The 14,419-nt window shown below is 46.1% G+C and overlaps 1 protein-coding gene across 3 annotated transcripts in view; it reads right to left on the reverse strand.

The window, feature by feature from the left end:
* The window catches only part of ELL (elongation factor for RNA polymerase II), a 54,615-nt gene extending 40,343 nt beyond the window's left edge, over window positions 1-14,272 (reverse strand). For all 3 annotated transcript variants that reach the window (XR_012635239.1, XM_074927827.1, XM_074927826.1), the window contains exon 1: window positions 14,111-14,272. Coding sequence is in view for 2 of the 3 variants with exons in the window: in XM_074927827.1 (XP_074783928.1) it covers window positions 14,111-14,245 (135 nt within the window). In the remaining variant the exon portion in view is untranslated. The remainder of the gene's footprint in view (window positions 1-14,110) is intronic.
* Between the last annotated feature and the right edge of the window lie 147 nt (window positions 14,273-14,419).

A 14,419-nucleotide genomic window follows, 5' to 3' on the forward strand; every position in this document is an offset into this window, starting at 1 on the left:
TAGAACATCTTTAACAACTCCCTCTCATCCTCATCATAAATAAAATTCCCATAACTGATTAGAACACCCAAGCTCCTCCATCCGAGGCTGAAGGCTACACTGTGGTAGTGATGTAAAGCGACTCAGAACCAGATTTAGAGCCAAGACTTGCTCCATTTACCCTCCATCAGAAGCTTTCCTTCTGTGACCTTACATAAAGCACTTCACCTCTGGGTTGGTGAAACACATCTGTGAAACACAGCTAATATTTCCCAGGTGGGATACGGAGACACAGCTGCTTCATGCAACATTTACCAGAGACCGTTCAGGTCTGTAAGCAAGAGCTGGCTTGCATTGGTACCTCCAAAACCAAGGGTTTCCAACCCAGGGTTCCTTAGATCCTACAAGAGGTTCACAGAGACACACAAAAGGAGAAAATTCAATGTATTAAGAACAGCTTAAAACAACAACTTGCCATTCTGGAAAACTTGTGAGAGATGACAGCTCAGGCAGAAGTTTAAAATCACAACCTTTAAGCTATACTGAAAAGTAAGAATTCATTTAAATACCATTTATGCAAGAATGCCTAAGTATTCCAATATTGCCAGCTAGCTCAAAGTCTGTCTAAAAGAAAGGAGTAAGGATACTCTTAAATTACACCAGGTGGACTCCACTGAATGCTGAGGGACTCCGGCTCAGACTTCAAGCACCATTCCAATAATAGTCTTAGAAAAATGCTGAATGGGTACAGTCAGCTAGAACTCTCAGTTAAAAATAAATATTTTAAATTACTTCCAACATACCCGCTTTACTGTGTTCTTCACCAATCTGCGGGTTTACTTTTTTTTTTTAAAAAAAGCTATTTTTCTTTTACCCATCAGGTTAAAAAGCCACTCGGATAGAAAGAGAAACTGGTTAATTACAGCTGGAAAACTGGCTGTACACAAACTGCCAGCAAATGTACAGTCAGAAAGAGCTTGTGGGAAAAAAAAAAATATCTGTCAGTTTGGCATCTTAGGCATTACAGGTAACAAACAGGTAATTCACCTTTTCAGACGCTATCAAGGTAACGTTGCTTCTATAGCCAAGATGTTATTTTGAGCAGTTTTACCAGCTCTACTATGTCAGGCTGCTCATGCAGAGCAAGATGAGAGATTTTTTTATGTTACAATGAAAGCAAGCCATTAAACACAGCAACACGGGGTTACAATGTATAAAACAGGAATAGTGAAATATCAGAAGCTGACAGTTTTATCTGACCTAGTTTTAACTGGAGAACAGTCAAAGAGCCGAAAAGACTGAGGCGAGGCTGAGGGTGCTGAAATTCCAGTACTGGAGCTTGAAGTGCTGGGGAACAGGATTAGAGCAAAAGCCTTCAGACATTCAAACTACCAAGGAAGCGTCGCAGAGAACAAGGAACTGAAGGTTCAAGAGCTTTAGTTCAGTGTCAAGTGACATCCTGGGGAGGAGGGACAGGAGGGTTTAAGCAAGACAGGGATGAAGTAACAGGGCTGCAGGATCTCCTCGCCGCCTTGGCACGGGCGCGATGGGGCAGCGAGGAGCCGAGCCTAGGAGGAGATAACCTCGAGTTCTGAAACACAGGGAGGAATCATTTTAAAACGGCGTGCGTGTATTTTGGAAGATATTTCAGTTGCTTTTCTTCTGAAAACCCGAATGTGCTGTCAAACACCTGTGCTCGTTTGCATAACAAGAGAAAAATTAAAACACCATTACGCAAGTGAACTGCAAGTACCAAGGGCTACCCAGAGATACAGGGGGTGGGTGCAGCAAAGAACGATCCCATCCTTATAAACCGTCCACACATTTCCCTCCTGCTCCTCTATTTTGCTGCTCCAGAGTCGAATATATTTCCACCAGGCAGCTACACAATGGTTTTAAGCCTCATTAAGAAGCAGTATGTTGCTGGACTGACATGTCAGATTTTTAAATGACCTTTGTACCAAGAACAGCGTTACCAAGCTGCTAAGAACAGAAAAAAAAAAAGTCGGTTTCCATGATTAGGAGAGGTACGTTCTGGCTGTTTACATTTATTTTAGTTCAAAAACCCACCTGTCAGTAAATCAAGCCATAAAAAAAAAAGAGCAATTCTCTCTGAAGGGCAGCTGTGACGGCATCAGCACTGTTAGCCATTCTTAACATTGTACTTATCACACAAGGTAAACAGGAATGACTATCAGTTAATGAACAACACAACCCTAAGGCTGAATTTTAAAGAGTGTTTTCTCCACTGCAATCTTTTAATGAAAATACAGTTCTAACCCACCAAATTTGCTTACGAAAGTCTAATTTATTTTAGGACATATTAAGACACCAGGGCTGATTCACTTGCCTATGTGCTCATAAGATGGCTTAAATGAGCTGCTGAAACATCAGTATGATCCTTATCTTCCACACAGCTTTACTACTTTTCTTGCAAGAGAAAAATATAGAAAGGCAATTTAGAGATCAGATTGACGAACTCGTTCAACCATCCCAGAACAAATCTCACCTAACACACACGCTGCTGAGCCTAGGAAAACAAGCCTGGACCAGTTTTCTCCTTGTGCCCAACTATATCCTATTGACACTTAAAGGGAAGAGTAATTACAAGTCTGCCAAAGTTCTATTTAACACGATCTTCAGACCTTCCTCACAGAGTCAGAGCCAGCCCTGCTGAAAGAGGCTACGATAAACCAAACCCAGCAAAGCCTGGATCCTAAAGGAATCCCAGAGAAATCCAACCACCAACACCCCACGAACCAGATCAACCCCAAAAGCTAAAAGCAAGATGCTCAGACACGGCTTCTTTTGGCTTTCAGATGTGCTCCAACGGTGAACAGGACTCTGGGTACACAACCCAATAGAAACTCAAGATTCAACACGGGCGTCACTGAAATTTCCTACCATCTCCATGGGGGAGTTAGCGATAATCACAAACACCAGGTTTTTTCCATCACCAAGGGAAGCTGCCCACAAAAACTCCAGCTGAAAGTATTGAGCAAGACAATCCCACTAAGATTTTCTACCATGTTATAACCTCATCGTGCTACATACCCTCTAACTCAGCACTGCTAACAGCTTCCTCACAAACATCATCTTCCAGGGGTGATTGCTTTCTCCGACAGGAAAGTGAAGGCAGCTGCCTGAAGAAGCCACTACCGAGTTATAGGCGGTACTCCCTTTCCTTCAGCAAGAAGCACAGAACCCACACTGTTTCAACTACGTCTTTATTTGCACTGCCAGGCTGGTTGGTAACAAACCTGCTCCAAAAATAAAGCGACAAACAGTAAAAGAAAGAACACACTCTTCTAAACTGGCCAAAAAAAAAAAAATCTACCTCCCCCAAAAAAGTCAGATGTTTCTTTGCTCCCCGCAAGGACACCTGTGAAAGTTCAGGTTACAACAAATTCCAAAAATGAACATGAAAAATTTTCAGATAAGAACAGTAAAAACATGCCACCTCTGCTGCCTAAATAGAGACTGACCACAGAGCTGGAAAAAGACTCCCTGGGTCCAAGGCCCAAAGCTCTGAGAGATTTCACATATTAAGGCAGAGAATCTCTCTGGCCTGACAGAGTGAGTCGAGGCAGTTCATACATGCAAAAGTAGTGGTATGGCCACTGAGCCGGCACTTAATTGTCTAACCAAAATTTTTGGTCTAAATATAACAATCTGTGCAAGTTTAGTGAGCTGAAACGTTTTGCTTTAACTGAGCCCATCTGAGGTTAGATTAAAAGTGCGTTTCTTCCTGCTGTCAGCGTCCATAAATTTAGTCTTAATGACAAGTAAAAGGCCTTTATATTGAGTTAAATGGCTTTAATTGTATGAGAGAGGTAAAACTTGTAGCAAGATGCAGGCAGCACCTACATCAGATACATCTCCAGTGCAAATGGCTGCACTCAGTAAGGTCACGGAAACATGACACTACAATATCAAGCATTCTAGGTAATAAATCTTTTTTCTTAAATTAAGAAACCCAAAAAGAAGGTGGTTTAGATTTTAATGCAGCGATCACTACTGTATCGTTTTAATGCATTAAGAACAAAGTCCTTAATTCATAAATGATTCCAGAATCACACCTCTAGAAAAACGTTTGCAATTGGTTTTAATCACCAATATGTTCCACATCAACTAAAGCGCGTATTTCAAACAGATCCAAGATACCTATTTACGTTCATAAAGGTCAAATATGTATTACTTTATCTTCTATCCATTACTGCCCTCCTTTTCCCATTTCTACGTTTCTAAAGATTAAACGAAAAGCCGCTTCCTTAGCGAAGCTGCGTGTTTCAGGACCCTCCCTCAGCACGGGTCTGCTCCTAGACTCCAGGCTGGGAGAACTGGTTTATTACAATACACTTGTTTGGTTGCTTCCTTCTCCTTTAGAAAACCACATTTTATTTCTGGAATAAAGATGAGGATTGGTAGCCATCCATTACACGGGTCAGATCATCTCTGAGGTGCATCCACCCTCACCCCCTCAGTGGTGTTAGGGAACGTGGAGCCCACGAAGGCAGGAAACATTTCAGCTCTCCTGTTTGCTTCTCCTGCTGTGAGACGTACCAGCAACTTCCCTACCAAAAAATCCTGACCATGAAGAACGCCTTAAGTACACAGGTAACTAAAGGTTCTTTTTATTATTCAATACCCACTGGGAGAGAAGGAAGCGGGTGGACAGGACCACCACACTCCCATCAAAACAGGGCTGCCCTGGCGAGCTGGCAGAGGGGAAATGGCGAGCGAGGTCACTGTCACAGGTGTCACTGAAAGCACGTTTCAAATGAAACCGGCCAGCAGAGCTCCTACGCACTACTTAAGAGACTATTTACAGGAGCAGAAGTTGTTCTTAATTCTGTGAGAAGCAGCAGAGGTCAAGATTCAGGCTTCACTGGCTCTGACAGCTGAACACCCCTGGAAGCACAAACAGGTGCCATCAGTACTTTCAAAAATCTATTTTAATGACATAGGAACTACCATTTCAGAGCAAAGTCCTGCTTGGCCCAGTCTGCCATCAGCAGCACCCTCATGAGAAGCTGCTGCAGGAAATGAAGAAACCCTGTGACAGAAGACTGCTCCACTCTGACCTGCATAAACTCCATCCCAGCTCCAGTCATTTTATAGCAGTTTCATTCTGAATCATGAGTTTACGCCTTCGTTTTGGGACAGCGTGCTAAAGCCCCACAAGTCAGGGAGTTAATGAGTTGCTGCGACCTAATCGGGCCTGCCACACCACACCTCCGGCGAGTGTCAGACACACAGGGAACAACTTCAAAGGACCAGCAGACCTCTGGCTCTCCCTGTGAGCAAGGGCTGCTCCCTTCTCCAGCCTGCCAGTGGAAAGGTGAGCCCAGCAAGAGCCGACTGACTTGCCTTATATGGCTTCCAAGGCACAATTTCCGCTTGCCCAAGCTCAGGCAGGGTGGAAAAATTTGCTTCCTTGCTACTCCGCCCATCCTGGGCTCTGAAAAGCATCCACTGAATCCTGGATCTGAAAGGAATGGAAGAATTTACACTGACATTTGCACAGAGCTCAGCTCCCTGGAAGAGGTAAAGCCACTGCTTTGGGAACAAGCTGGATCACCTCAAACACCAGGGGGGAAATGGGAGCCCCACAGCCAGTACACAGGCAGAGATACACAGAGAAGTTGTTACCACAGCCTTTATTCTTTACATACCATATGACTGATTTTTCTTCCTATTCAGATGCACTTAAGCCTTTTAAATTTCATGCCAGTAAACTTTATAAGTTAATTATGAGTTGGGAACATTATTCCCTTTCACCGATTTATCCATAATACACTTCACTATATAGCAGCTTTGTTTTCAGAATCAAATTAATATAGTCTCAGCCCAGGTTTACACACTATTTTCTGCACAAGTCAGTACTTCCTCAGGCAGTTGCTGTTAAAGTTACTGAAGCTTGTCCTACCTTCTGGCCACAGGAAGGTTCATGTAATCTAGGTCTGTGCCATCACCATCGTCTCTGAGCATCACAGAGAAACTCAAAGACCCAGCACAGGCCGAGCCTCCTGTCCACTGAATGTGAATACAGACACATCCACAGTGCTGAATATCTGCGAGAGCAAGAAAACTGCTGGCCAAAAATGAAGCCCAGTAGTTGCAGTCAGTTAAAAGGCTGCTTCACTCAACAAATGCTCTTACTTTGTAGATTATCAAGGTTTTTTATTTGTAAAAATGCGTGAGTATTGACTTTTTCTAGCCTCGATTGCCTGTACCAAGATCACACCTTTTTTTACAGATTTTTCTCAGTGCAAGAACCAGGGAGAGATTTTCCTCCAGCCATCAGCAGTTTGTCTTTGGTTTTGTTTGCTAGTCATCAAATGGCACAATCCTGCTCATATACACACATATATTCTCTCAGAAGAGAGAGAAATGGTGGCAAAGGAGCTTAAAAAACCTGAGTTCTGCCAATTCCCTTGTTCCCTTCTTTTTTTGGGGACTGGGAAAGACAGAAACACAGCCCATTTGATTTTCTCATAGAAACCAGGAGCCAAAAACAACTGAAATCAGCGCCGGAGCTGGAAAGGTACAACAAAACTCATACAAACATAAAGTCTAGACACTGAAATGTGGAAATATGATTCAAATAACCACAACTGGCACATAATGTATTGATTACAGCCCGTCTCAGAACAGGCCCTCAGTGGGTAAGAATATAGAAGAAAGATTAAATTAGCATCTTCCACCTCGATTGTAGAAAATATGGATCCTTGGGGCATAGTGATAGGGATTGAGTTAGCATTTCTGCCATCCTGCTGGGCTTTTTGCTAGGCTTTTAAGTAACACATCTGCTCTTGCTAAATAATGACAATTAGCTTGAACTATCCTCACAGACCGATCCTGTATGAACGAAACCGCCGCGGGTGTCAGGTGGCTGCTCTTATCAAAGCCTGGCCTATCAGCTAAACTACACGGGTCTCGAAATATTTGAGCCAAGTAGTCAAGAGGATGTTTGTGCTGATGAAATCTAAATACTACGAAGGTTTAAGCGACTAGCTGTTTTTAGGAAGTTTCACAGTACTTGTTAGCCACCATCACGTGCAGGCACAAACTTAAAAGCCTGCGTCTACCATTAAACCCAATGGTGTGATCTGGAACAGGGGCCAAAACCAGCAGCACAACTCAAGCCTTTGCTCGCAGTGCTGTGCACAGATCATCTTTCAAGATGCTGGCTCCAGCCTTCTCCCCGCGATGACCTGCTTTCCTGCAGAGCCGTATGCCCCAGAACCATGCCCAGAGCCTCCCTGGATGGTGGTAGGTTCTGCATATAAGAAGAAAGAGTAACTGGTGATGGCAGCTGGCCTGAAGAGACGCTGAAGTAAAGCATCTTGGTTTTCCATGAATGCCTTGGGCTAAAGTATTCTCTCCTGCATAACAAAAGCCAAGAAAAGTTCTGCTGCACAGAGGGAGAGCAGAGGGTTAACTGCAATCAGACTATATCAGATCAGGGAAGACTCAAGGTGGGTGGAGGTGGGCAGCTAACTCAAGTCATGCTCACAAGCAGTGACCTCTTTTTGAGTTAAACAAATGCTGGTTTCTTTAAATTAAAAAAGGCACTAGTCCAATGTAAAGAAAGGAGAGACCAAGTGCACAGAGCAGTGTTTTTTCTAGACTGCCTTTTCGCTGGAGCAATGCAAAAAAGGATTGGATTTTGGAAGTCTGCTTTCCCAGTGCAGTGATACACACCACCACTCTGCAAACTAACTACTGAGGGGTTTTTCATGCTCTTTTATTATAAAAATTCTTGGAAAAAAAAAACCACCAAAAAAACAACCAGTCAAAAGGCAATACTAGGTTACCACGGTGTGCAAAAGTTGCCTTATGTACATGGGATGTTTCTAAGCAACACATGAGGTACTATAGAAAACTCTTCTTATCAGCAAATCCAAGCTCCTTTCCTGGATAATGCATCTAGGTCAAGCTAAGGCATGTTGAAGGTAGAAGCCTAGTTTTGGTGATGTCTCCTCTGTATCCACCCTGTATGAAATATTAGCATAGTTCAGATTATCAGGCGCTTTTTTTTCTTCATTAGCATTAAATTCACTCCAGATAATGGTTCCTCCAGAACCAGCATTAACCTTAATTATTCAGAGGTAACTTGATCTCAAACTTCCTGACTTTATGACGCTGAACTGATGACCACTTTTTCCCCCCCTCCCTCAACTTCTCCTCTCATTCTTCAAAACCCAAATAAAGCCAGCACATTACACGACCGTGTTCACAAATTAGGGTATCCGGTACAGGATCCCAGACATATGGTATCTCTTCAAAGTCTACCTAAACCCGTGCAGCCACTCCATCCATTCAAATGCATTCTCTTGTGCATTAGCAGCAAAACCACTAAGTCAGCCAAAATGTATTCTTCTCCCATGGATTAGCTGGCACAAATTAGTACGAGAGTGACGCATGCAGTCTGTCCCTTCCCATTTTTCAACATGCACAAACACCAGAGATTTGGAGACACTTCATAAGTTTATGCTTACAAGTTACAGGCAGAACGGAGTTTAAATTGTTTGAAACGTGCAAACTGTTTAGGAGAGAAGACATTCGTTCGCTAGCGAGACCTCAAACGTTTTCTCACACAAAACTTGCCCTCCCTCACCAGTAAGAAAGACTCTTCTGCTATCCCAACAGTCAGCACTATGCAAGTGAACTATTTCAACAGCCACCAGCCCTCTGCCAAGCAGCACTATGACAAAAACTAACTAAACAGGACAGAGCACTTCAGATGGGCTCAGAAAAAAAAAAAAAAAACACACAACCCTGATGCTGGAGGATCACCTGCAGACTCCAGGCTGTGAGTTGACTGGCTCCTGGTGAGCACAGAAGCCACTCGAGGCAGAACCTGCTGCAGCACACACTGACCAGGCAAGAGGTCGCTGGCAGGTAGATCGCTCTGGAGAAACTTGTCTGCACTCCGTGTTTGATGAGATATGCTTGACAGAAGTGGAAAAAAAAAAATTTGTAATAGCTTTCCTTTCTCCCTTTACCGCTGTTTAAGTGGAATAAGAACCCAACTTTAGAATATGCTGAAAAAGAGCAAGGGTTTAGTCTTGCTGGGTAAAAGAACACAATCGCCAGGATCCAGCTGCTAGAGCCATTGATACGAGTGCCAAAACCCTCCGCTTGCATATCTTAAAAAAATAACCTAGCCTCATAAAAATAATCTAAAGGGTTAATCTTCAAGGTTGCTTCCCCCAGCATTGCTAGAGAGCAAAAGTTATCAACACCCAAATACAGCTTCTCCTGTTAATGGTGTCGTATGATTTGCTGATAAAAAGCAGATCACGTCTGGGAAAAAAAAAAAAAAAAGCGCTGTCGGTCATAAGGATTCTGTCACAAACTTTCTATTTTTCCCTTGGCACATCACCAATTAGACCTACTTCTGTAGTCTGCTACCACCAGTATAAAAAAAAAAGCATAATGGGTTTATAATTTGCCACCGAATCCCATAGCAACTGTACGTCACTTTAGATGTAAATTACAGACAATTCTTTCCCATGCAATTTGAAAACTATAGAGATGAATCTATAATTTGAGCAGATCCAAATGGTATATGGTTGAGAGAAAAAGCTACCCTAAATAATTGAAAGGAAACTGCCACAGGCCAAAACATTCCTCATGCACATGTCTCTTTGTCCCCTTCCTTCAAATGGGAGGTGCCACATTCAGGTCAACATTAAGAACATTTAGCAGGAGTTTAGCAGTTCAGTATGTTCTGCATATCCTGTCCCATTTTTGCTGATTGCGAGGAAGATGTACGTGTACAATGAGCTTCCTCTTCAGCCAGCCTCCTCTGATTCATTTAGTCATGTCACCGACTCATGTTCCCGATGTCGTAATAGCTTCAATTTTGACGGACTCCAGCATCAGTGAATTAATAGGACAGGAAAAAACAGGTTACAGGAAAGGAGGAATGATGCAAAAAGCTTTAAGATAATTCAATGAATTTTGATTCGAAAGCCGGATTGTTCTCCTCCTCCTGACACCTGCAAGCAGCTTTCAATTCCCAAGTCAGCATGAATACGCATTACCCTAAAGACCCTGTAATGACAGCAGGAGCCTTCATTTTGTATTTCGTGCTTTAAACGCAGCAAGATGAAGGCATCTATAACAACTCGCTCTAAAATCAAAGTCTGAATAAGTTCTTTCAATAAGCGGTGACTACAAGGGGCCGATTTAACCCCAACCTTTGAGAAATAACTTCTGTCACAGTCGGTTTAAGAAGAGCACAGAAAGCACAGGGAAGATGACTTGGGAAGCCACGTCTGCCAGACCACAGCTCCAAAATTCAGTTCAGCTAGTAGAGCACAGGGGCAATGTGCTTTGGTTATCTCAGCTTAGCCCCCAATAAATATTTGTGCACCTGCCAAAGTTCACCAGTGAATCAACCGGTGGCTTCAGTTCAAAATACTCCGTGTAGCAGGGACAGAGAAGTACAAGGGGAGCAGGAGGCACTGGTCGGCTGCTGCGTCACGCACTGTCCGAAGCAGGGATGCTACGACCTTCTTTACAACCTCCTAAAATCACGAGGCTACCACACAAGCCAGACCTAGGGCTGGCAGCTGAGTTAAGCCCGGCCTCCATCAGCTACGTTAAGCCAACACAAACTACAAATAATAAAGGTGTGCAACTGCAGCCACATCGCTCGTTACCAAAAGACGATCCACCACACAAGCTCACTAGTATCGCTCCTCAAGCCACGAAGAGCTTTTAAATAAATCTGTGAAAGTTGGGAAATTCCCAGGTAAGGGTTCCAGGAACAGCCCTACCAGTGCTTACATGTGGTCAGCACCTACATCACAACAGCATGAGGAGAGGCACCTACTGCCAAGTGACATTCGGGTCTGCCATTTTAAATCATGTGTTAAGATTTCTGACTTACCCAGAAACCCCCATGATGTTGCTAAAAAAACGGGTGCGAAAAGCAAAGGATGAATGCCACGGACAGAGACGTATCTAGGTGGATGAAGCAAGGAGAGATACAACATCTTGTCATCTAGCGCGGAGGATGAGGTCCGGGATAAAGAACGAAAAACAAAGCAGAGGCATGAAGAGTTCTCTTGTGCCTTGACATGGGCAGCAGGGGAGCTGGAGGCAGACCAGAAGAGATGGTGACAAGTCATGCCCTGTCTTTTTTTTTGGAGGGGAGGTGAGAAGGCCTAAACAGAGCCTGTACACACACCCAAAGGGAACGCAGAAAACTGCAAGCTAATACAGAATTACACTCCTTGGAGAACCAAGAGTTGGTTTAGGCTAACACACCAGACCGGCTCCATTTCATCAGTGGACAAATTGACTTGGGACACATTTTCCACCGCTCAGCCCTCAGCTGCGGAGCTCAGCAGTCAGCACTCAAGGGTTTCACAACTGCGTGGAAGCAGTTTCAGGGGCAGCGAGTTTCACAAGGAGAAGATGGGCAACGTCTTAAAGTCTCCCCTCTGAAGCTGGTGGAGTTTTTTAAGACTTATTTCTTTCAGGTGAGCGTACCCCTCTGCCACTGAAGAAAGAAATAAACTTTTATAGCCTGCAAGGAGCTGGCAGCCCTGTGATCTGGACCTCTTCAGCAGCAGCCCCACGTTCTCAGAGTCTGATGGAGAAACAGCTTGCTGAAACACAGAGTTGGGCATCAATATGCACACCCACAACCATTTTCTTCACCAGGACACAGACAATTTAGCAGAGACCCAAGCGGGAGACACTCAAGAAGACAAATATCTGTTTCTCCATAGTCCCGCTGCTTGATCCACACATGGTGCAGCTCCACACCAAGAACGCAACTGCTCTGGCACAAGGGACACTAAAAACAAATGGCAGCTTGCCCGGCTGGGTGATCATTTTTGGATTATGTAATCCCAATACATTATTATTAGACCAAGAACAAACTCAAGCAAGCAACTGAAGACATTACCCTGGCAAAGAGACAGAGACTTGTCGCAGAAATTGCACCGACGTGCTACCCCGGTGCCTAAAACAGGTCAGACTGCACACATGTTGGACTTCAGGTAACACAAACAGCAGTATTGGATTCCAGGCCATTATACATATTACACAACACTGTCGTCAGTTATACCACATTTAAAACCAAACCGAGCAGAAGAAGCCTGAGCAAATTTTTTCCATTTACCTACTGCAGACCAAAATTAAATCAGAGCCTAGCCTGGACAAACACACGCTCCGAAGGTGTGTTATAAAGTCGTTTCTTGGCATGGCCATAGCCCAGCGTTTCAGAGGAAGCAGAGACGTTCAACAAGCTGGAGAAACTGTTTATAGAACAAATGCAGAATGAGCATATGTGTTTAATAGCCCACTAATTGTTGCGTTATTCACTATCCAAACAAGTGAGCTCTTCTGCCCTTATCCTTTCCTGCCCATTTAATCACCAGTAGCCTTTGACTATTTCTCTTTTGGGTGGCGGAGAAGGAAGCAAAGTTCATTAGTGGCCATTGGCCACCAAACAATCTAGAGACCAGACTTCATCTAGAAAATAAACACCACTATTCATGTGTGACACAGACTCAGAATAGCTTCCCAAAATATTTAACGCAGCTGCCTGTAGTCTTCCTACTCTCCCTCCCCCAAAAGAAAAAGCTTTCCTAATATATAGGAAAGCATTTCTTTGTGGGTTTTCTTTATTTTTTAGAGGAAAAAAGCTAATAACTCAAGGTATCCAAGGCACTTATTGCTACTGACTTCTCATAATGCTGATAAACACTCATTAAAATGCAAGTTGATAAACCCTGGTACAGTAATTACCTTCGTCCTCATACAGAAATTGCCCAATTCAGTGATGTGATGTAACCAACACCCTAAATTAAAAATAGTGTTGTGACAACATATGGTTTATCCTACAGAAGCTGGCAGGCAGGACGCTCCTAATGACAAACGGGTTAGGTTCCCAGCTTCCCCCAGCTCCCTGGCAAGGTGAGGAGACAGATACGCTCTTCGCAGGATCACAGGCAGAAAGAAAAAAAAAAAAAAATTACGATAAAAAGGAGCAGCTTTTAATCCCTCGCCAGTCCATCCCCACGACAGATGCCAAGTATTGCCATTATTCTTTATTTACATGACTAATAAGCTCTCTGGATGCATTTCAAGGAAATATCTCGGAAAAGACAATCTGGAAATTTCAAAATACAGCCCCAGCTTGAAGCCACCCCCCCCACCCCCCCACCCCCGGAGAGCAGAGCACCGGGCTGGGGACACACACACACAACCGGGCACCCTGGGGAGGGTTGTGGAGAGGAAGGGGACACCCCCAACCCCCCCAAAATCCGGGATGCCAACACCGGGGTTGGACACTCCCCCCCTCCCTTGACACGTCCCCGGGGTGAGACCGGCCCCCCCCGGCCATGGAAACTCACGTCACATTCACGAGGTGGGGGGGGCCGCACCCTCTCCCATGCTCACCGGGCTGGGAGGGAGAAGGGGGGGGCACCGACGCCCCTCACCTCCCCCAGCCACTTACCGGGGACCGACGGCGGCTTCCAGTCACCTACCGGGAGAGACACCGAGAGCCCCCCCCGGCATTTACCGGGAGGTGGCTGTCGCGTCCCCCATTGAGGGAGGGGGGTACCACATTAGGGTCCCCCCAACAGTTACCGGGGGGGATACACCGACACCTCCCGATTCCCCTCAGGTACTTACCGGAGGATTATGACCCCTCCCCGGCCACCCACCGTGGGGGCCCACAAGGGCCCCTCAAGCACCAACAGGGCGGGGGACGAGACACCGGAGCGTCCCCGGGGCGTTACCAGGGGGACACAGCGAGCCCCCCCCCCCCCCGCTTCCACGGTGACTCACGGCGATGGGGGGGGGAGCGGTGGGCCCCGCATCTCCTCAGTCTCTCACCGGGAAGGGCCTCACGCCGAGCCCCCCCCCTCCCCAATTCCCCTGGTCATCCGCCCGGGTCCGCCCCCCACCACACACCCCACAGCGGCAGGGCCGAGTCCCCACACGAAGATCCCCCCCCCCCCCGCCGTCCCCTCACCCAACAGCGACGCCGGTGCCAACCCCACCGGTGCCGCCCGCGGGGCTCCGGCCAGGGCCTCGTGGCGACCGTTCGCCCGCCGCGGGGCCGTGCCCACCGCCCTTCGCCCGCCGCCCCTACCTTACAGGCCTGGTAGCTCTCGAAGGCGCGCAGGGCGCTCTCCGTGAGCTTGACGTGGAAGACGGAGACGCGGGTGCCGCGGCCGAGGCGGCCGCAGGACAGCCCGTACCCGCGCTCCGGCTGCAGCGCCGCCATCTTGGGACCGTCTCCCCCTCCGCGCCTGGGCCGCCGGGGCCTCCCGCCCGCCGCCACGCCCCCTTATGTATTATTCATGAGACGCCCGACCGCCTCTCCGCCGGCCACGCCCACCGCGGGGAGCCTGTTGCTGGGGCGAGGCGATGGGCAACGCGCGCTCCCATTGGCTAGGCC

Source organism: Athene noctua, chromosome 27, assembly GCF_965140245.1.
Source record: "Athene noctua chromosome 27, bAthNoc1.hap1.1, whole genome shotgun sequence".
Classification (NCBI taxonomy): Eukaryota; Metazoa; Chordata; class Aves; order Strigiformes; family Strigidae; genus Athene; species Athene noctua.